This window comes from Dendroctonus ponderosae, unplaced genomic scaffold (assembly GCF_020466585.1).
Source record: "Dendroctonus ponderosae isolate FM_Combo_2020 unplaced genomic scaffold, Dpon_F_20191213v2 Dpon_F_20191213_3, whole genome shotgun sequence".
NCBI lineage: Eukaryota > Metazoa > Arthropoda > Insecta > Coleoptera > Curculionidae > Dendroctonus > Dendroctonus ponderosae.
The window spans coordinates 14,682,164-14,702,425 of NW_026018508.1; the positions used below are offsets into that span (position 1 = coordinate 14,682,164).

The following is a 20,262-nucleotide window of genomic DNA, read 5'->3' on the forward strand; positions in this document are numbered from 1 at the left end:
CTCAAGACCATTACACAAAAGACTCAAAGAACACCAATCATACATAAAAAACAGAGAATATGATAAATCACACATTTGTCAACATGCATTTGATAATTTCCATAAAATTCAATGGAATAATTCCACAATTTTAACAAAAGAACAATCCACAAAAAACGTAAAATTAAAGAAAGCGCACTAATTTTACTAAATCAAAATAATTGTCTTGCTTTATGTTCATTTAATTTAAGTCATACATGGTTGCCTATGCTAAAATCTGAAGTAGACCGGAGAAACATACGCCCAAATTAAATTTACACCAAAATTATTAATTAACATTACCTTTACTAATTTAAACAATGAGATTAAGTCAAAGTCACATAACTGACAATTTGCACAGACGAATTTTCATATACTGTATTATCCTACTATTGTTACACAATTTCTTAACACTCTTTTTTAGGTTCATTTAGGTTCTTTTGATAACGATAGCAGAAAAACGCAACAAAAATTTTTGAGGCGAAATACCCAAAAAGAAGTTTATAAAAAAAAATATATAAAAATTGTGTTGCAACTTACCAAAGCTGCGAATTTTAGGCAAAATGAAAATTCGGGTCACTTCCGTACCCAACTCAGATAATCCTTGAAGCGCCCCATACAACGATGATAGGGGTATTTTTTCACCCTGCTGCAACGCATTGGTAAACATTCTGGTTATCCTCGTCTGAATATTGTTGGTGCTGGTGTTGAAATTTTTGCAAATCTGCGACATTAGTCGGGAAGCAAAGTCCCGCAGCGCCCAGTGATTATCCAGTTCAGGTCGCATGCACAGTTGCTTTGAAACAATGCATGTGGAGACCGAAGGAATTAGCTCATGCAGCTGAAAATGTTGCGCAAACAGTAAATGCGAAATAGTTGCTTGGCGTTTGCAGAGCTTACATATTTCTCTAAGTACAACGACTGGTTGTCCAGCAGCGCCTTAACCATACGCATCAGGTAAATCAAGAGGGCCAAATTGTTTTGAACCACATTAACCCGAACTCCTTCGATGATAAAAGTGCACATTCTCGGCAACATTTCATGCAGCCCAGGGTCCGTCGACAAGCTTTGCAGGGCTTCCTAAATACAACAAAAAAAGTCAATTTTGTTGTCTAATAATCGGAATATTGTGTTTCCTACGGCTCGTTTAGCTTCATCTGATCCAACGCACGCCTCAGTGATTTCCTTGTAGTAAAGCTGCTGTTCAACTGATAGTTCATGAGTAGCAAGCTGTTTGATTTGAACAGTTTCCACATTTTTCAGCTTCTGCTTGCCTGTACTCGGTTTGCCTGCTGACTCCTTCAGTGGCTTCTTGTTAATCGGATCAACTGATTCCAACTAGAGATTACAAGCAAAATTGTTTCAGTAAAAGAAATGTGCAAAATAGCCTTCAAATCAACCTTCTGAATCGTTTTAGCAACGGGAGGAGGATTTTCTGGGATGGTTGGTTGAATTCCATCAATGCACAACCAATGGGATCTGAGACCAACTTCTAACGGGGCTTTTGGACTGATACCATTCAGCAGTTCCCCCAAGTCAACCTCCTTCTCCTCAATAAAATGTAGCTCCCTTCCCCCACCAGAAGCAAATCTGAACGGCAACGGTTCAGCGGAGTGAAAACCATATTGAGGCTGAAATGGAAAATTGTATGACCTGCACTGTGGTAGTGTGTAAAACAAGCATGTACCTCGATGTTTCGAGCTTTCAACGCCGAATCAACATCAGACTGCAACAGTTTCATTCTTTTCGAGTGATTCATAGATTTAGCAGCGTCTTGTATGATGTGTTTTAATTGAAAGGAAATGTCCTCTGACAACTCTTTGGCAGCCTCATCTTGCAAATTGCCAATTCCAATGCTTTCAGCGACCACTTTCATTGACTCGATGGATAAGTTTGTTCCGTAGAGATCACTTTCGTTCATTTTAGCCATTTCGTATCAGGAAAACACACTCTTTACCCACTAGAGCCTCTCAAAGCTCCATGAAAGACTGCACGCTCCACTAAGCTGAGTTAAATGTTATTCCGGTATTTAATGGTTGTTAGCCATTGAGGCTAAAATTTCATAGGTTTCAGTGCGGTCAGTGTAATTGAAAACAATATAATTATCAAGAAAACAGAAATAATAAATGCGCCCACAACAATCAACACTTTTTGCACTTAACCTTACTTTTACCATAGATGAAGACAAGTAATTGACAAGTACAACGTTCACAGACACAGATCACAGAGGTTATCAGTATCAACACGATGGTAGCCATTCGTACGGTAATTACCGTACATGTACAGTAATTTGGGCAATTGTACGGTGTAGATCCCGAACACGTTACCGTACGCCAATTGTACGTGTAAATATCACGGGATCTTGCTTTTAACTAGTGTTAAGGCTCTTTTCATGTCATTGAGACCTGTGTCCCACTAGGGAAGACCATTTTTTTTTGTCATCAACCATGTCCTCAGCCTTGGCAAGGTTGGCCACCCTGATCAACACTGACAAAATTTGGTGTCAATCAACCGGATTGACATTTATGCCTTGTTCTATGATGCATTTGACATTGTACTTCGTTAATAAACAAAAGTTATTTCCAGAAATTTCCCCAATATTCGGGTTTTCGCGATAAAAGTGTGAGCCATCAAGATTCAGCCGCCCTTTGAGTACTTCAGACTTTATTAAGATTATCCGAAAATGGTTGATTACAGTAAATGGAAAAATATCGAAGTACGAACCGCATAATTGATCAACTACACCTTCTTTTGAATTTTTTCGATTTTGTAATAAATTTATATCCACCTTCGTCTATTCTATCTATTTGTTAAAGGTCTCGGATGATGAAGATGAAACTCATCCCAACATCGACACTCCATCGCTGTTCCGTTGGAGGCATCAGGCCAGAGTTGAGCGGATGGAGGAGCTGAAGAAGGAACGGGAAATTTTGACCAAAAAGAAAACCGAAACCGATATGAAAATTAAGGAAGTGAGTCAGAAAATCAAAGCAGCCAAGGAATCCAACGGCTCAGTCGCCGATCTAGAGAAGCAGTTTAAAGAGTTGGAGGTTCAAACAGTGAAGATTAAAAATGAACTGGAAGAATTCGAGAAGAAGGAAAAGGTATGAAGGGAGTCTGAATGGTATCTTATATGCATGGAGTATATTGCAAAAAAATAATTTCAAAATTACACTCCAATTGCACCACCCTGTATATCACAGAGGAACATTTCCAGGAACGTCTTGTCCTCGTTTTCCTCACTTAAGCGGAAAAACTCTATGAAGTTTTCTTTGTGTGATTGTGAACTTAACTTCTACGTTATTCTATTTTTATCGTGATGTTGAAAACACTGAAAATCTGTTATTTTCTATTAGAAGAAATTTCATTAATTAGTCTTGTGTATGCTCTAGCACATTTTACGTACCAGAACGCGCGCGTTTACCCAAAGAAGTGTATGACTTCCCGATAAAAGTACGATAATTCAACTTGCAGTTAACACCATGGAATGTAGATACTATCAGCAAGCCAGGGTTTGCTAAAACCGTAATAAACAAAAAAACGAAAATTCTATCCCAAGAAAACCTGTCAGAAGAAGAAAAGGAAAAGAAAATGAAGCTGTTTATCAAGGAGAATGAAAAAGACCTGAAACATTATGGCATGCTGAGAAAGTATGAAGATTCGAGACAATTTCTGAAAGAACACAACCATCTAGTTTGTGAAAACACTGCCAACTATCTAGTGATTTGGTGCATAAATCTGGAAATGGAAGAGGTATTTGATTTGCGCAAATTTTCTTAGGAAGATATTAAGCATGCAATAATTTCCAGAAACATGAGCTGATGTCCCATGTTGCCCATCAAACGATTTGTATGCAATACATTTTGGAATTGGCCAAACAGCTTGACTATGATCCAAGAGCGTGCGTGGACGCGTTTTACTCGAAAATCCAAGTGGCTGAAGTGGACTACAAAAAATCCTTTGAAGATGAACTGTTCCAATTCCGAGAAAGAATTCGAAAACGTGCAGCGGAGAGAGTCGAGGAAGCCATCAAGGTATAAATTCATCCAATCTGATCACATGTTTGTACGCTTATCGGATAACTACCAATCTTCAGGAATATGAAGAGGAGGAAAAGCAAAAGCGACTGGGGCCGGGTGGGTTGGATCCCCAAGACGTATATAACGAATTGCCAGAAGAACTGAGAAAGTGTTTCGATTCCCGTGATGTTAAACTGCTGCAGGAGACTATCAGCAAAATGGACGAGGAAGACGCCAAATATCACATGAAACGATGCGTGGATTCCGGCTTGTGGGTCCCAGAAGCGAGCAAGAAAGATGCTGATCAGGGGGACGATGCAGAAATCGCTGAAGAAGTAAGCGCGGATTAAATGCTACTTTAGCTTCTCTTTTTATGTTCGTCTTTATTGTCACTCAACCGTAGATTACCGATACCGATAAATTAAAATGTGTATTCAAAAGAGTTAATAAATTTCAAACTTCTCCTCATCAGTTTTTTGAGAATAAAAAAAACAAGGGGAATTTTTCAATTTAAAAACCTTCACTACGAACATATATTATATTTACAATTGATATCTACAATTACCATTATTATTTTCCATCGAGGACTAATGACCATTTAAATGATGCCGGTATGAATGTACATATAAATACTAACTACGATCTTAAAATAAATACAAAGCTATACAAATTTATAAAAATATTAAGACAATGGCATAAACTTATTGAATTTGTATTGCGTTTTTCAATGTTGCTTATTCTAGAATTTCCTCTGTGTGGATAACTTCGAATTCCTGCATTATCTCACCGTTGTGTTCCGTATCCAGAAATTCGCAGTCATCTATTTCGATTGTTTCGATATCTAAAATTTAAATGGCGATTGACTTAACTAATTGATTGGTTACTTATATTAAGGCCAGTTTAAAAGAGTATTAAATAAATCATCTTCATAGGTGGTTGCTGTGCCGCGCAAACCACCTCTCAAGATGCAACCGGCCGAAAAACCCACCAGTTTCAATCAGCTTTATAAACTACCCTTAAATAAAAACTCACTTGATCCTCCATTGCTGTCCCTTTCGCCCATCTCGCCGCTATCCGAACTAAGAGTTTCTATATTCTCTAAATCATCACAATTTAATCGAGATATCCTGAAATCATCCATATTGGCTTCAAGCTCATCAATAGTTAAAGCAGCGCCGTTTTCAGCTGTGCCATTCGTGCAAGTTTCAGTCTTTACTATTTCCACATTGTTAACGTCATGAATTCCAGTTGCTAAAGAATCAGAGAGAGCATGATCTGGAATAGGTGGAGGTCGCTTTAATTTCAACTCCTTGATGGAATTGTTCAGCGAACCGTTGTCTTCAATTTTTCCACTAAATGGAATCACTTTGAGACTAGTTTTGGGATTGAGTATGTGAAGCTGAGATAAAGGGATCATCTTCTTGTTGGCGGTGCCCTTAATTGTTACCATTTTAGGCTTTGAAGTAACCATATGGTGATTGGTGACTGGTGTGGATAGTCGTGCTGGCAACTGATTGTTGGGCAGAATTTTAAACTTGTCCAGGCTGAATTTCGTCAGTTTGTTCATGGGAACTGATAGCGTTTTCTGCAGAATACTATTAGTCGGTATTGTTTGAGCATTGGAAACAACAATCACTTTCTGGCCTATGCTTATGGTCTTTTTAGGTATGGCAGGCCTGACGGGTTCGGCAAGTTGTTCCACAACCACAGGACTTTTCCTTGAGGATTCAAGCTGCTGCTCCGGTTTCACAGTTAGACTTTTCAACACGGGCGCTTGTGTTTCGTTCAGGGGTAAAGTACAAATTGGTTTAACTTCTTTTGCAGTTTTCTCTTCGATAGTAGCTAACTCCGGCCGGGAGTACGATATGGAAAATTGCTGAAGGTTACTTTTAGGTGAATTGACACGCAGAGAAGCTGGTGGTTGCAATTCTGGACCAGTAGACTTTGATTTGTTCAGATCAGTGTTTTCAATATCACTAACAGTGTCCTTAGATTTGAGTTTAGCTGGCTTTGATGCTTGTCTGAAATATCAACGCTACTTACTAAGCTCGGTACTTCGTGATTTGGAGAACTTACCGATATAGCTGCTGAATTTTTGTCAGTTTTGGTCCTAATAAGTGTTGCGCTAAACTGCTGGTTTCGCCCACACTGTGGCATTTTCGTCTTTTGACGTCATCCTTTGGAATATCTGGGACTCTAAACGCCCCAGACTTTCCATTGGCTTCTGCAGAATTGCTAACAGCATTAACAGATTGGGGCAGAGGCCGTTTACGTTCGGTATGGGCTGGCAGTGGCAGTTGCTTGTTGCTCAGAACCGCTGCATCGGAAGCATCATCTGCCACAACTGAGTAGGAGGTTTGAGGAGGCGTTCTGGGCAATAAGGGCACCAATCGGCGCCCCTCTTGTGCCCAGTCTTCAAACGACTCTAAACGACCAGTAGAGCTACAAAACGCAATAATAATCGCTTTCATCCGCATAATCAACACGGATTAATAGACCTTACTGGTATGCTATTGTTTGGAGTTTCTCATCGCTAATAGCTCTTCGCACTTCGGCCTTGTGTCTATCGTTGGATATATTCAGTATGATACTAGTTTCTTTCAATATTTTTCTCTTGTCTTGGTTTAAGGAGCCCTGAGCCCTTAAAGCTGAAACTAGTGAAGCGTAGGCTTCCAGTTCTGGAAAAATATTACTGCATTTTTCTTGGGTATATGTAGTTCTAATATGGAAAACGGTCACTCAGAGATTTCTTCTTCTGCTCAACTCTTAAGGTTTTTTTTTAATTTCTTGGTAATGCTGGTATATTGAACGACAATTGATTGTACTGTGAGATGAAGCGAGGTTATTTGGCGCTTGTATCTACGCTACTAACAAAACTGACAATTTGAAATCACTTTTTGAATAACCAGTGTCATGCCAAACAAAAGAGTTCGGGCAATATTTATGTAGATTACCTTTAAGTGACGCCTCCGACACAAATCCGCAATTATTAACGCAAAAACAGTTGTGAAGAAATACCGGAGTTTATAATTTTAGCTCAATCCGTTTCGAAAATTTTGCGGAAACCCACCTCCATTGAGACTATCGCAAAATTTGATTCAAGCATACTAAAACTACATACATAAGTTGAGTGAACATAAACAAAGGCCTCCAGGCACTTTATATATAAGGCAACAACATCCCATGAAAATTTTCCACGGTAGAATAGAGAAAATCTATAGAGATTGATGATAAAACAGAATGACTGAACTTGAGGTGAAAGTAACTCATTACTAGTGCTCTACATAGATCCCAGCACTTGAGAACAGCTTTAGAATATAATCAGACGCAAGCTTATGCAGATTGAACGAACTTAAGACCCATGTGAAATCAGTAAATCTATTAAGTCGAGTAGCCATGTAGCAAGAGAGTTGTATACAGGTCCATAAAGAAAGTTTGCTTGTAAAAGCTCTGTTAATCAGGTACTCAAATCTATTAGGCAGAGGATCTTAGTCGATTGCTGGAAAGCATCACATCTGAGTTGAATGAATGTGAAAAAGTGAGGGAATTAGTGAGCACCTTCACATAGGTTAAGGAACTGTGCCCTCAACATCCCACTGACAAATGTGATTGTGTTTCACAGCGAAATGATCGGAGTTTAATGAAGATTAATTCTAGCCAGCCCCTAAGTGGATAAGAATGCATTTCAATAATTACCCAAATGCCTCAAGCTTTGCATGGACTCCTCTTCGGTCATATCAAGCAACATTGGCCACATTTTGGGTAGTCTGCTTTCCACATAAATTAATATATAAATTACATTATATATTTCATTCTTAACTTAAGTAAGTGCTTTTGAAATTTAATTTATACTGCCAAATTAAAAAGTTTTATATTTATTTACAAACTCGGGAGTGGCTCCAGTTTGTCCGTTAAAACAGCCTACGTTTGAAAGCCCGTAAAAAGCCACACATGAGGACGTGATTTGGCAACATCAAGTCACTTGGATTGACGACAAAATAGTTTTTTAAGCGATTTTTTCAGTTTCAATTTATTTTTATTGAATTTTAACCGAATAATGTTTAAAACGCCATTTTTGAATTAATCAATTTAGATAAACCTACAGGATAAAAATTCTCATTGGGTCCCACACATAAAGTACTTAATCCCATGCCATTTCCTCATAATTTCTGAATATCTATAAAATTAAAACGTACTTTTTTTTTTAATTAAAAAAAATAACCCATTTAACATGATTTTCCACGGCAAGCCTGCTATAGATCCGCATAGACAGTGGACTAGCAATGCCCAACCAACACTAACCCAACTGTCTTTTGTATGCAAGTGTCACATCAAAAAGTGTAAAAAAAGTTGTTTTGACAAAAGTGTTCAAACAAAATTAGGTGAAAATGGCTGCAGAAATTAAACCGGCTACACAGACCAACGATAGATTCTGCACAACGAAAAAGCCCGTTCTACTTTCGAAACTCGAAGGCTGCAGCGACGAAATTAATGCAGCCGCCCTTATTCCCGGAGAAGATGGTGTTATCAGTGTTTCAGATGATAAGTAAGTCGATTTGCCCTGGGAAATCATCATTTGCAGTCTCACAAAGACGGTATTTGTGTTTGACGCAGCAGCATTAAAGAAATTAATAGGCTCATTTGTTTACTAAGTCACTAAAAAATCTATATTTGGCAGGACTAATTTATATTTATTGTTTTGATGCAAATATTCACGGTCATACTGTTGGAAACGTTTGCGTTGATAAAACGTTAATGACTGCATAGGCAATTCAGTTTACTTAGCACTTAACAAGTAGCCTCTTCTTCATATACAGATTTTGTGTATGTGACAAATCGCATCTAGATTCCTCTGGTAATATCTCCACTGTATTACAAGGATGCGATATTTTAGGAGATTGTAGAGATTAAAATAACAGGAAGTGTTTGTAAACAAACATACCTCTAATATGCTTTACTAACTGAGATCGGAACCCCTTGAAGGGAGTGTTTTTTTGTATGATTTTCTAAACCGTTGTTGCTAAAATTGTGAAATTTTCGTCATATTTTTTTTGGGAAGAAAAACAGACAGAACTTGCTGTTTCTCAATCTATTTCCGTCCGTAGTCTGTTCTTCAGAAGAACACTTGCGAACACTCTACTCTAGAGAAAAAAACTTTTGAAAATGTTAACAAATTTTGCTGCATTGTGAAAACTTTCTGTTTTTTGCTAGAACTGTTCGAGTCTGGTTAAAAAGAGACTCTGGTCAATACTGGCCCAGTATATGCCAGTGCATGCCCAGTGGAGCCACATCTGTATATTACACTGTAGAAACCCGCCAGTTGTTCATAGGCCAAGAAAATGGAACCGTATCAGAATTTTCTTTAGCGTCAGACTTCAATCGGATGATGCCGGTACGCGAATATTTGGCCCATCAAGCAAGAGTTACGGATATTATCTTTGCCATCACCTGTGAATGGATCCTGAGCGTGGGCAGAGACAAAGTCTTCTCGTATAATTGTACCCAAACTGGGCGGAACATTGGAGTGTTTAATGCTGAGTCCTGGTGCACTTCGTTACAGTATCCTTTTGTCGCATATAGGAAATCTGAATCGACTAGCAGTGAAAGTTTGGGCCCTTAACTCATTGGGTAGATTTGACGCACAATCGAAACATGCGTTCGTGGGCGATTATTCTGGTCAGATTACCATGCTTAAGTTGGATAACAATGGTCCTAGTGTAATTACTACGCTAAAAGGGCACAGCGGTTCGATCAGGTCTCTAACGTGGGATGTTGCCAGGCAAATGCTCTTCAGTGGCTCTTTTGATCACAATATTATCGTATGGGATATTGGAGGACAACAGGGTAATGCCTACGAGCTTGGAGGCCACCACAGTAAGGTAATTTAGTGAACTGATTTGTAATAATTACCGTATAATAATTAAGTTATTCCGCCTAGGTTTCAGCCTTGCACTACTCTGACTCGACGAAGCAACTGATTAGTGCTGGCGAGGATGCAGTTATAGTCTTTTGGGATATGATTCATCCACGTCAAGAAACCCCTGTTTGGGGAGAGTCAGATTTATGTCAGCTTTGCAACAAACCCTTCTTCTGGAATATACGGTAAGTGCATGATGCTAAGATGCATACTCTGTTTTTCTGCAAAACTAGATAATTTTTTATCGAAAATGTCTCCGGTTCTTTTTTAATTATTCCCAGAGTTGCCGTTGGTTCACATGTAAACAAGAGCTCGAAGTTTTGAGTAAATATTTCAACCTTATATAAAAACTACCGTCATTCCTCATCCTCCATCATCCTCAGATTAAAGATCTAATAGGCTAGTAGTCAAAGAGATTACGTTCGAGATATCAAAATAAGAATCAGAAGTCGTAACCCTGTTTGAAACAATTGATAAAAAACTTATTGACTTAAGATTGCAGCAAAAATCCGGTATCTCCAAGCACGTAGATTCATGTGCGCTCTATTAGATATTTGTGTTGTATTTTCAGAGCAATGATGGATCAAAGACAACTGGGCATAAGACAACATCATTGTCGTTATTGTGGAAAGGCCATATGCGAAAAATGCTCCCAGGGTAGACTGTCGATTCCATCAATGGGCTTTGAGTTTGCTGTACGTGTGTGTGATCCCTGCCACAATGCTCTCAAAGACAAAGAGTGAGTATGATCCTGATTTCACCCCAAACTAAACTAAGTCAAATACCATCTAATCTAACTTTTTCGTGTGGGCTAGGAGACCATCGCTGGCAACTTTTCACGATGCTAAACACTGTATATTATCAATGGATGTGGATGAAACCTCAAAGAAATTGGTGACTGTTGGCCAAGATAGAGTTATTAAAATCTGGGATATTTCAGCCCTGCTATAAGTACGAAATTAATATAAATGTGATTTATAAATTAATTGTCAAATAAGTTTTTTTTACATTAATGTATTTATGTTATGAATAGGTTGCGTATCGCCTGTGAATGTATAGTTTTTAAAAAACATTTTATTGTTATCCATTGTGCAGAATCTAGGCGAAAAGCACGAAACTTTATTTATCTTTAGTTTAATCGCAATTTAAGAACTAGTTTTTTAGATACCATATTGAAATCCATTATCTATAACATGTTAAAGCAATTTGAAATTGTGTTTCCTTGTTGAAATATATTTCGATTGAATTTTTTTCAGTCTACTTGGTTGTTTCTAACTAACATTTATTCCATCAAACAGGCATCCCGAATATCTACACCAAGAATTAATTACATTCCTCGACTAGTAATATTCAGTCTCTTTCTAGGCGCTAGCACCTCAAACCTGAACCAATTGCTAAAAATGTTCCAAATGATCCACCGCCTTGCAACATTACTTTTCCGACTGTGTTCACCAACTCTCTCCCTCTCAAGCCGCTCCTAAACCAAAAAAAATTGAATAAAATAAATTATGTACCTCCAAATGCTGTCAAATTAACCTTAAGGCTGAAAATCCACCAAAAATGCCTCCGCTAGCGATGCCGACACAAAATCCTAGCAAAAAACCCGTTTTCATTTTGTCCATACATGAGGGACCCTGGTGAGAATAAACACCTCCTGGTACTGCTGGCATCTACAAATTTTTAAGTTGTTACTGTACTTGGATCAGTGAGAAGTTTGAACGAAAAAACTTTAGCCAATGTCTACCCGATTTAAGTCTTTTAACTTTATATTAATTTGGCTGTGTGCCCGATGTGGGTACTTTAAAAGTGTGCCCAGGCAAGAAAGGGAACAAATATTTACATTTTTGGTAGCTGAGAGCTAAATAAATTAGTACTCTTATCGAAAAGAAGTGAATTTCAATGACTGGAAAGTGGTCGAAAACGACTTAGCATTCAGCCAGTTTAGGGCATTATATTAAGAATTATCAAAGAAAATACACAACAGAAATCGTAGAACTAAGCTCCCCATGGGGTAAGCACATGTTAATCAAAACCATTCACTTACCTTTCCGCTTATATGTTGGGTGCTTGAGTTCAAATGGTCAACAAATAAAATATATCAAATTACATGCAAACTTGAAGACTAATAGAAAAAGAATTTTTTTCAAGCTCTATACAAAAGTTACACTTCCCACTAACATAACCAAATTCTACCACTTCTTTTATCTAAATTCCTCGCGAGTATGACATTACTTTGCATATATACAGGGTAATTCAAAATTGGCACTATTGCCCTATAATAGAACTAGTAATAATTAGAACTTCAAAAAGTTTGCAATAATAAACCCGCTAAGAGCTTAATTTTAAATAAAATATCGAAAAGCTGATTCGAGCAATCAAGTTAATTATTAAAGTTACAATATTAATATTTATCGGTTAATATTATGTCTTAAAATAAATACCTGATTTTATGGGTTCTTAATTACAACAATACGGAAATTAATATGGAGTTGAAACATTAAGTCCCGATCCGTTAAAATATTATTGAAATAACGAGCACATTTCATTCGCAAATAAGATCCAGATAGAGAAAGCAATAGATTAAATGCGACAACAATCCCACCGTTTCAATAATAAATACATTTGTCACCTGTGTGTCACACTGACAATGACAAACATTCCAAAAATGTTCAGATTTTTGACTTGGTAAGTTATTGGTTATGTTATTTATTTATATCTGCAATCGAAATTAATGTTTAATGAGAAACTCTATTCAGACGACTAATTTGCCATAAAAATGTCGCTGGCCAAAATTACAATAGTGCCTCCTATCTATCAAAGGATTATGACCAAGTTTCCTCAGAATTTCACATTTTGTTTTGCGTATGGCTCGGGAGTGAAAAAGCAGTTAAATAATGATGGAAAAGAGAATATGATCGACTTGGTGTTTGCTGTTAAAGACCCAGTAACGTGGCATCAGGCAAACTTACAAATCAACCCTTCCCATTACAGTGGACTGAAGTATCTCGGGCATGAACTAATTGCTCGTTATCAGAGGAACATTGGTGCAAAAATATACTTTAATACATTGGTTAATGTGGATGATTGTTTAGTAAAGTACGGTGTAGTGGCTATTGAGGACATTATAACTGACTTGCTGGAATGGTCTCATTTGTATTTAGCAGGGCGTTTGCATAAACCAGTCGAAATAATAAAAAAACCGCTGGATTCAGAGTTGCAGACTGCGCTGCAGTTAAACCTACAGTCAGCAGTGCATGCCGCATTGTTAACATTGCCGGAATCATTTAGCGAATATGAATTTTACCACACGATTTCCAATTTAAGTTACCTGGGCGATTTCAGGATGATCTTCGGCGAAAATAGGAACAAGGTCAACAACATAGTTAAAGCGCAAATGCCCAACTTCAGAAGTTTATATAAACCATTCCTGCTGCATCTGCATGATTATATTGACTTCCCCATGATTAAGGATAATAATGTTCTCACCGACAATCATACAGACATTCTTGTTTCCCCTGACCATTCAAAGTATTGCGCTCAAGACGTCAGCCCTTTAGCTCGACTACACCACTTAAATCAATTACCCAGATGGCCCCAAAAGTTGCTAACACGGTACTGGAATAAGGGAAATTTTAGACAAGACACAGAGGATGTGCTTCGAGCCATTGCGTACGATCCAGACTGTGGAACGATTGTGAGTCAAAGAATCAATGAAATTGTATGGAAATCGTCAGTCAGTCAGAGCCTGAAATGCATTTTGACTGCGGGGATTGTTAAAAGCGTCAAATACAGTAGCAAGAAAATCAAGAAAATGGTGTTTTAGTTAAGGGAAGCTATTTCAGTTGCAGCTTAGCTAACAGTTTGTTTTACTATGTACATATTTATGTGAGTTTAGGAATAAAGCACCCAGGGTTTCAATTTTTGCGAGTACTTCATGAATGCCACAAAAATCCTGCCACGATTTAATCAATGAATCAATTTACGATGTTTTTTTTGTTGCAGTTTACTTTAAATGACATAATCCGCTGTTCAGTTTGATCGCAAAATGAGTGAATTTATTGGACCTGTGACTCCTGATGAGTTTTTGCCCAAGACAGCAGAACCCTCACTGATTGGACCCTCGTTGCCCCCTGCAGTCATTAAGTCAGACCCTGAGCCAAATCCACTTCAAGACCCTGGTCCACAAACATTTGGGCCTCAACTGCCTCCACATCTACTTCAGAAGCAACTTAAAGAAACTGATGAGCCACCCCCGAGTAATCCTGAAAAAACCATCGGGCCCAGTTTGCCGCCCCATTTAAGGAGGCAACTAGAGCAACAGGCTCAGGAGGAGGATGACGCTGAGGAAGATGAATCGTTTGGACCTCTACCTGCAGGTCACCTCAGCTACTCAGCTGCACAAATAGCATTAGAAGAACGAGCTCTGCAGATGCAAATCGAGAAACTGGCACCGGGGAAAAATGAGCCTGTGAGAGAGTCGTGGATGACTGAGCTGCCTGAAGCCAAAGCGGCTAATTTTGGATTAGGCCCTAGACAGTTCCGAAACCGTGCAGCTCCAGATTTATCCGATAGGTAACCAGTCATTACTTAATTAGATTAGCTCATGTCAGTAAAGCATTCGGTTTAAATGGTTGTTTCACAAGATCATCTTGGACTGATGTTGCGGGCAAGGAAGACAAGCAAAAATCCAAAGAGAAGAAAATTGACTTGAAAGCCGAGGCTGAGTTGAGAGAGTTGGAAAAGCGCGACAAGGAGTTGGAGTCAATGTCGAAAAAACACAAAAGGAAATCAAAGAGTTTGGTGGATATCCATCAGGACAAAATCAAGAAAAGTGAAAAGGCGAGTGATAGCTTTCGGTAGTTAATAGCAATTTAATTTTTCGGGTAAATTGTTTCAGACGGAAGCCGTGGCGGAAAGGAAGCCATTTAACCGGGAGGTTGATTTACAAGTCAATAAGTTTGATGACGCACAAAAAAAGGCGATTTTAAAGAAAGCTCAACTGTTGGACGATAGATTTTCAGCTGGAAAAGCAAAGTATCTGTAAAAATCATTACATTGTAGACACAAAAATTTGATTAACTATTAATGACGTAGTTCTTAATTGTTCTTTTGTAGAAACGCGCACATTCCCCAATTTTCCTAAAAGCTTAGAACTAAGGCCCACACTGTAGAATACAATAAAATCCCTTTAATCCGAAGGCAATTTTATAGCGAGTGTTGAGTGGCTTGATAAATTTAAAACCGATTTGGGATTCGACAACTATATCCATCAGATGTGAAAAAACTGCTTTGAAATTGAATGAATTTCATTGAAACAGCATTGAATGCTAAATTTTCCCAAACTTGTAAATGTTAATCAACATATGAATATTTCTCGCAAGTAGCTGCATGAAATTATTAAATTCCATAACATTTCATTTACGAAACTTGCCATGTAATTATTAATGAATCATCAATCAAGTACAGAGGCGTAGCGAGGGGTGGGCAAGGGGGGCATCGTGCCTCGAGCGCTCCTCACAAAGGGGGCGCCAAAAGGTCCGCAAAACAAAAAATTTTTGGGTCGAATGAGGGCGGGGACGCGCTAAAAAGGTATTGTGCCCAGGCGCGAGTTAAACTTGCCTTTACTCGTCTTTATCTATGAAACTTGCTACGATACTGTATAGTACATTATTTGGCTACTTACCCGGAAGTTTTCTTCCCTTGAATGGCTCAACCCAATGTAAACATAACAAAATCTTGAAAAGCTTCTTATTACTGAAAATATGAAGGTTTAATGCGACATTCGAGAGCATGTCAAAATGGCATCTCAGAATATCAGTCAACGTAAGAAAATACTGATTCAAAAATTATCATTTTCTTTGCGGAAATCGCACTTCCGGTCTGGAAAATACCAAAAAAGCACCTAAAATCAATTTTTGACCACGTTTCCGATTACAAAGTAAGTATTATAGTTATGCCAATAACCGCTGATTCAAATTCCGTGATCCAAATAAATATATTAATCTTTCTGAGCCCCCGTTGGTCAATTATAGGAAAAACGCTTTTTCTCATTACTAATTATTCGGTTTCTTTTTCCCATTTCCTTGGTTTTTATCACGGTATGGTACATTACGCCGAGGTGACAAACCTTTCCCTTTTTGACAGAGTACTTTTTGACAAGTACTTGTCTCTGATATGGAAGTACTTCTGGTGGGGATTTCTACTTCGACGTTCAATCGGAATTTGTAAGCACCCTGATGAGTAAACAGCACATTTTCTATTGCTATTAATAACCAAGATAGCATGTGTAGACACCGAGATTGAAGCACCCAGAGTATTTTGTACCTTTTACAATTTAAATTTCCCGCTTCTAACTAGCCAATAATCTAGATACCTGTTTTGCCCTCCAAAGCTTTCCATGCTTGACGGTCAGCTTGCTGTGGCGTAACACGGTGCCAAGTTTTAACATTTAACCAGTTAACCAGAATTCCGTATGTTTGCATAGCCACATTTTGTAATACAATGCTATAAAAAAACATCCCTTTCAAAAATTATTAGCATATACGTAGGAAACGTCAGCAGGAATTAATGCTCAATCGAAGACTCTTTAGCACTGCTAATTGTAAGATTGAATATTTGGATTTTTTATAAAATATTGAATATTTTATAAAAGTATAAGGTGCATATAAACGTGCAAATCACCTTGTGAGTTTGATAATGTTGATATCGCCCAAAAGTCGCTTGGCGACTTTCTCAAAATTTCCATCCCAAATTTCTCCGATAAGAAGCCCAATCTGGTCACACTGCAGCCACCTCTCTTACTTCATTTTCTCTATGATGAGTAATCTGTGGGTCTTTCCACAGACTCTTTCTTTCTTCACGTCACTTCAAAGTGGTCGGTGGTTCTAGTAGGAATATCTGAAAAAATCCAAATCATCGTCCAAAATGAGGATCTACAAAGACAAATTTACTGGTAAATATTATCCTCACATTAGATTACTCCTTTTCGTTTCCTGTTTTTTTACTAGAATAATTTGTTTAACGTGAAAATTAAACTTAACCAAAAAGTTGTTGACATATTTACTTTTCTTCCAAGTAAATACTTAAATATTTTGTTTGGGGCATTTTAGGAGACGAAATGTTCTCTGATACCTACAAAATCAAGTTGGTCGATGGCGTAATCTACGAGGTTTATGGAAAGCACGTAACCCGTAAGAACGGCGAAATCCAACTTGCTGGGGCAAACCCATCTGCTGAAGAGGCTGATGAAGGGACCGAGGAGGGTGCTGAAAGCGGAGTGGACATTGTTTTGAACCACAGACTGCAGGAATCTTATGCTTTCCCTGACAAGAAGTCCTATACTTTATATCTGAAGGATTACATGAAAAAGTGAGTGAAAAGATCATACTACTTACAATTAGGTCAAAAAAATGTACATGAACTTGAAATTTGATGGAAATTAATAAGTTTTGTTAAGTGTGCTTGAGGAGAATGCTGATTGCATTGCTTAAGTTCGATAGTTCATTTTCTTAACCTTTGGTTATCGGAGAAAGAAAAACGTGTTTTGTTTGGAATCACGACGAATTAGTCAAAATGCTTAATTACAGTTTGCCAGATATAGATCTCGGCGGTTTCCGGTGGGACACCCTGTATTGACTCAAATGAATGTTCGAAGGTTTTTTGATTTTTGAAATACGTTAATTTTACTCTTACAAGCAGTTAATTTGTATTAGATTCAAGCATATTCAAAGAAATATTAAACAAACGTTAAAAGAACATTTGCATGATGTAAGTTTAATCATTATTTGTTTCTGTGGTTGACTAATTTCGATTTGATGATTGAGTCAGTTTTTAAAAGATGTAAGTTCTAAAACCTGTAAATATCTGAGCTCGATTAAAAATATATTTGTTTCAATTTCAGACAAAATATAGCATGAACTAATACTGGACAGCATTAGTCAATATTCTGTTCAGAGCAAAACCATGCGAAATAATATTTAAATTGTTATTGATTTATTACATTGCTAAGTGTAATGAATTGAGAAAAATTTAAAACATTCTCATCAAGTAAAAGCTGCTTAAAAAAATCTTTAACACCCTGTATTTCAAAACTGGTGGGTTTTATGTATCATGAAGTTATTATTCTATTTTGGAATGAATACTGTATTTTGCAATAGCTTATTATGCGTATAAGACATTTATTTTTCTAATGAAAGTAGAACATTTAGTAAATTAATTTTTTATTTCAGATTGATTCCTAAATTAGAACAAGATGCCCCCGACCAAGTAGATATTTTTAAAAATAACATTAATAAAACAATGAAAGATATACTTTCAAGGTTTAAAGATCTCCAATTCTTCACTGGAGAATCAATGGATATTGATGGTTTGGTAGGGCTTATGGAATATCGTGATATCGACGGTGATTCAGTGCCCGTAATGATGTTCTTCAAGCAAGGTCTTGATGAAGAGAAATTTTAATTAATTTAAACAATAATTTATATTTGTTCTCAACGATATAGCTCAAGGAAATAATGCGAAATATGCTATTGATTATGATATTTGTTATTATATTCTTGACTTCTATTGTCCGCATATAAACGAACATCGTTTACAATCTTTTTTTATGTAATATAAAAAGATTTCCTACAGCAAATGCTGCGTTTTATTGTTTCCTGTAGTTAGTAGTAGGTACATGAAAGTCCATAGAGAAAGTAGTAAACAGGTGTTAAAAGCACTGACTTAACGAATGGTTCTATGTAGTTTTTTGCAGTTTATGAGTCATTCAAGCTTTCTTTCAGATTTTCTGATGAAGTTTTCCAATGAATTATGCGCTCGTACTCAAGTATCATACCCATTCATCAGAAATGCCTGCGTTTTTAATTGATAAAAGTGTTATGAACTTGCTAAAAATACATTTTTGAACAAAAATTGTAGGCCATGTAACCAGAAATGGTCGATCCTTTGAACAAAGTCGTAAAACTGATTGCATTTCTTACTTTATGTAAACACTTAGTTAAGTTCACGAGTTATATGCAATAATACTAATACAAATTTTTGCACCTTCTAATAAATCAGTAAATAAATAAAATTATAGTACATACAACTTAGCCTGCAAACATATGTTGAAACATCAAACAAACAAAACTGTTTGTTGAGGAAGAGTAATAACATATCTAGATCGTAACATTTTGTAAGAAAAGGACCACCGAACAGTGTAACTTTAGTTTGCAACTGTCACTGGTTTGAAACAACAGATTGGTCCACAACAATTTACACCCTCTGCCTTTTCTCTATAAACTATAATATAATAAATAATAAAATCCATAAAATTTGTACTACATATTTCAAACCTATAATAAGGGAATGTAACAAAAGGTGCCTTTGGTATCATCTACATTATTTGGTTGAAACGGAAATACAATCATCTAATTTATCACATAATCAAAGTCTTTGATAGATTTAAGCGTTTTAAAGTGAGGTTTAATAGAAGAAATATTATTTAAGTTTAATACTTTACCTACATTCTATTGACAATGTTTTCGAAATAAATATATATTTAGCTTAAGTTAGAATACTAGGTCATTTTTATAATGGTGAACTTATCTAGTTTAGGTCAGTATTTTTAATTCAGATATATTTCTTTTCTTAAATAACTTGTAATCAAATAATCTAATTATTCTACACCACAAGTAAAACTAAAAATACTCCGGAATTAGGTTTGGGTAATTACTTCATAGAAAAATACCAAAACTTAACACCGAAATATTCACATAAAATCGAACTATATCACATTCAATTAATTAGAATACCGGAGATAAATTAAGAGTTAAACTTTGTAGCGTTTTATTTCTGATAGCTGAGCGATTAGTGCGAGCGGATTTAATTATTTGCAATACCATCAGCTTGCAGTCGTGGCAAACTACCATCTGAGAGCCCTACGAATAAAAAAACATGGTTTAGTTACAATATTGATTTTACAATTGGCTGTTGAAACATTTATAATATTTGAAAACGAACAGGATGATCCTTATTGAGGCGCAAAAAAGCGTGAGATTCTCAATGAAAAATTACTGATAGTTGGCTTCATACGCTATAATCCAAAAAATATTTTACAACGCTCGAGATGTTTGTTATAATTAATGCAGGGGCGGATCCAGCTTTAAATTCAGGGGAGGGAGTTATCTGAAAAAAATACAGTCTTCTGTTGTCTATGAAATTAGAAAAATTATCACAGTTTTGGGCAAGATTATTGCAAAATTTCATGTTTTCCGTCCCGTTTTGCATGTTTCTCGGAAGCAAAATGAGCAAGAACGCTCGTTTTTTACA

The 20,262-nt window shown here is 36.9% G+C and overlaps 9 protein-coding genes across 14 annotated transcripts in view; 5 read left to right on the forward strand and 4 right to left on the reverse strand.

Moving 5' to 3' along the window:
* LOC109537355 (transcription initiation factor TFIID subunit 6) overlaps positions 1-2,355 on the reverse strand; it is a 4,437-nt gene extending 2,082 nt beyond the window's left edge. Inside the window, exons 1-5 of the mRNA XM_019904025.2 lie at positions 1,706-2,355; positions 1,419-1,649; positions 1,159-1,356; positions 919-1,098; positions 559-859 (exon numbers count right to left, since the gene is read on the reverse strand). Coding sequence (XP_019759584.2) covers positions 559-859; positions 919-1,098; positions 1,159-1,356; positions 1,419-1,649; positions 1,706-1,948 — 1,153 coding nt within the window. The 5' untranslated portion in view covers positions 1,949-2,355. The remainder of the gene's footprint in view (positions 1-558; positions 860-918; positions 1,099-1,158; positions 1,357-1,418; positions 1,650-1,705) is intronic.
* A 144-nt stretch (positions 2,356-2,499) lies between these two features.
* Positions 2,500-4,752, forward strand: LOC109537358 (hsp90 co-chaperone Cdc37). The gene is made up of 5 exons (XM_019904029.2): positions 2,500-2,734; positions 2,835-3,122; positions 3,493-3,771; positions 3,828-4,052; positions 4,115-4,752. The coding sequence occupies exons 1-5, from the start codon at positions 2,702-2,704 to the stop codon at positions 4,385-4,387; spliced, it is 1,098 nt and encodes a 365-aa protein (XP_019759588.1). The 5' UTR covers positions 2,500-2,701; the 3' UTR covers positions 4,388-4,752.
* Positions 4,562-8,033, reverse strand: LOC109537356 (BRCA2-interacting transcriptional repressor EMSY). Its single transcript, XM_019904026.2, has 5 exons — positions 7,734-8,033; positions 6,541-6,715; positions 6,114-6,479; positions 5,070-6,058; positions 4,562-4,878 (listed from the first exon to the last, which is right to left on the reverse strand). Exons 1-5 carry the CDS (start codon positions 7,792-7,794, stop codon positions 4,772-4,774), a joined length of 1,698 nt encoding a protein of 565 aa, XP_019759585.2. The 5' UTR covers positions 7,795-8,033; the 3' UTR covers positions 4,562-4,771.
* Positions 8,034-8,321: 288 nt separating this feature from the next.
* On the forward strand, positions 8,322-11,214 carry LOC109537357 (WD repeat and FYVE domain-containing protein 2). 2 transcript variants are annotated; one of them, XM_019904027.2, is made up of 6 exons: positions 8,322-8,583; positions 9,249-9,596; positions 9,670-9,916; positions 9,976-10,139; positions 10,526-10,693; positions 10,770-11,214. In XM_019904027.2, exons 1-6 carry the CDS (start codon positions 8,426-8,428, stop codon positions 10,903-10,905), a joined length of 1,221 nt encoding a protein of 406 aa, XP_019759586.1. In that variant the 5' UTR covers positions 8,322-8,425; the 3' UTR covers positions 10,906-11,214. The 2 variants fall into 2 exon arrangements, with proteins under 2 accessions (XP_019759586.1, XP_019759587.1); XM_019904028.2 differs by lacking the exon at positions 8,322-8,583 and adding an exon at positions 8,868-8,892.
* Positions 11,215-11,219: 5 nt separating this feature from the next.
* On the reverse strand, positions 11,220-15,702 carry LOC109537363 (reactive oxygen species modulator 1). 2 transcript variants are annotated; one of them, XM_019904036.2, is made up of 3 exons: positions 15,638-15,702; positions 11,491-11,624; positions 11,220-11,431 (listed from the first exon to the last, which is right to left on the reverse strand). In XM_019904036.2, the coding sequence occupies exons 2-3, from the start codon at positions 11,622-11,624 to the stop codon at positions 11,323-11,325; spliced, it is 243 nt and encodes an 80-aa protein (XP_019759595.1). In that variant the 5' UTR covers positions 15,638-15,702; the 3' UTR covers positions 11,220-11,322. The 2 variants fall into 2 exon arrangements, with proteins under 2 accessions (XP_019759595.1, XP_019759594.1); XM_019904035.2 differs by lacking the exon at positions 15,638-15,702 and adding an exon at positions 11,999-12,162.
* LOC109537361 (GPALPP motifs-containing protein 1) lies at positions 12,579-15,152 on the forward strand. The gene is made up of 4 exons (XM_019904031.2): positions 12,579-12,639; positions 13,957-14,526; positions 14,598-14,793; positions 14,852-15,152. The coding sequence occupies exons 2-4, from the start codon at positions 14,000-14,002 to the stop codon at positions 14,996-14,998; spliced, it is 870 nt and encodes a 289-aa protein (XP_019759590.2). The 5' UTR covers positions 12,579-12,639; positions 13,957-13,999; the 3' UTR covers positions 14,999-15,152.
* On the forward strand, positions 12,646-13,872 carry LOC109537359 (phosphatidate cytidylyltransferase, mitochondrial). The gene has a single exon (XM_019904030.2). It carries the CDS (start codon positions 12,731-12,733, stop codon positions 13,775-13,777), a length of 1,047 nt encoding a protein of 348 aa, XP_019759589.1. The 5' UTR covers positions 12,646-12,730; the 3' UTR covers positions 13,778-13,872.
* Positions 15,703-16,727: 1,025 nt separating the features above from the next.
* On the forward strand, positions 16,728-18,589 carry LOC109537362 (translationally-controlled tumor protein homolog). Of its 2 annotated transcripts, XM_019904033.2 has the most exons (4): positions 16,728-16,906; positions 17,064-17,322; positions 18,183-18,219; positions 18,273-18,589. In XM_019904033.2, the coding sequence occupies exons 1-4, from the start codon at positions 16,879-16,881 to the stop codon at positions 18,276-18,278; spliced, it is 330 nt and encodes a 109-aa protein (XP_019759592.1). In that variant the 5' UTR covers positions 16,728-16,878; the 3' UTR covers positions 18,279-18,589. The 2 variants fall into 2 exon arrangements, with proteins under 2 accessions (XP_019759592.1, XP_019759591.1); XM_019904032.2 differs by having other exon boundaries at positions 16,729-16,906; positions 18,183-18,589.
* Positions 18,590-18,985: 396 nt separating this feature from the next.
* Positions 18,986-20,262, reverse strand: part of LOC109537354 (protein spire) — a 7,860-nt gene continuing 6,583 nt past the window's right edge. For all 3 annotated transcript variants that reach the window (XM_019904023.2, XM_019904024.2, XM_048665233.1), the window contains one exon: positions 18,986-19,871. In XM_019904023.2, coding sequence (XP_019759582.2) covers positions 19,737-19,871 — 135 coding nt within the window. In that variant the 3' untranslated portion in view covers positions 18,986-19,736. The remainder of the gene's footprint in view (positions 19,872-20,262) is intronic.

Coding starts and splice junctions, on each gene's coding strand:
- LOC109537358 (XM_019904029.2), top strand. CDS start 2,702: ATGGTTGATTACAGTAAATGGAAAAATATCGAA. Junction 3,123..3,492: donor AATTCGAGAAGAAGGAAAAG/GTATGAAGGGAG, acceptor TTCAACTTGCAG/TTAACACCATGGAATGTAGA. Junction 3,772..3,827: donor TAAATCTGGAAATGGAAGAG/GTATTTGATTTG, acceptor AATAATTTCCAG/AAACATGAGCTGATGTCCCA.
- LOC109537356 (XM_019904026.2), bottom strand. CDS start 7,794: ATGTGGCCAATGTTGCTTGATATGACCGAAGAGGAGTCCATGCAAAGC. Junction 6,059..6,113: donor AAAATTCAGCAGCTATATCG/GTAAGTTCTCCA, acceptor TTGATATTTCAG/ACAAGCATCAAAGCCAGCTA. Junction 4,879..5,069: donor GGACAGCAATGGAGGATCAA/GTGAGTTTTTAT, acceptor TTTAAATTTTAG/ATATCGAAACAATCGAAATA.
- LOC109537357 (XM_019904027.2), top strand. CDS start 8,426: ATGGCTGCAGAAATTAAACCGGCTACACAGACCAACGATAGATTCTGC. Junction 10,140..10,525: donor CCCTTCTTCTGGAATATACG/GTAAGTGCATGA, acceptor TTGTATTTTCAG/AGCAATGATGGATCAAAGAC. Junction 10,694..10,769: donor AATGCTCTCAAAGACAAAGA/GTGAGTATGATC, acceptor CGTGTGGGCTAG/GAGACCATCGCTGGCAACTT.
- LOC109537363 (XM_019904036.2), bottom strand. CDS start 11,624: ATGCCAGCAGTACCAGGAGGTGTTTATTCTCACCAGGGTCCCTCATGT. Junction 11,432..11,490: donor GGTGGATTTTCAGCCTTAAG/GTTAATTTGACA, acceptor TTTTTGGTTTAG/GAGCGGCTTGAGAGGGAGAG.
- LOC109537359 (XM_019904030.2), top strand. CDS start 12,731: ATGTCGCTGGCCAAAATTACAATAGTGCCTCCTATCTATCAAAGGATT.
- LOC109537361 (XM_019904031.2), top strand. CDS start 14,000: ATGAGTGAATTTATTGGACCTGTGACTCCTGATGAGTTTTTGCCCAAG. Junction 14,527..14,597: donor GCTCCAGATTTATCCGATAG/GTAACCAGTCAT, acceptor TTGTTTCACAAG/ATCATCTTGGACTGATGTTG. Junction 14,794..14,851: donor AAATCAAGAAAAGTGAAAAG/GCGAGTGATAGC, acceptor AAATTGTTTCAG/ACGGAAGCCGTGGCGGAAAG.
- LOC109537362 (XM_019904032.2), top strand. CDS start 16,879: ATGAGGATCTACAAAGACAAATTTACTG. Junction 16,907..17,063: donor CTACAAAGACAAATTTACTG/GTAAATATTATC, acceptor GGGGCATTTTAG/GAGACGAAATGTTCTCTGAT. Junction 17,323..18,182: donor CTGAAGGATTACATGAAAAA/GTGAGTGAAAAG, acceptor TTTTTATTTCAG/ATTGATTCCTAAATTAGAAC.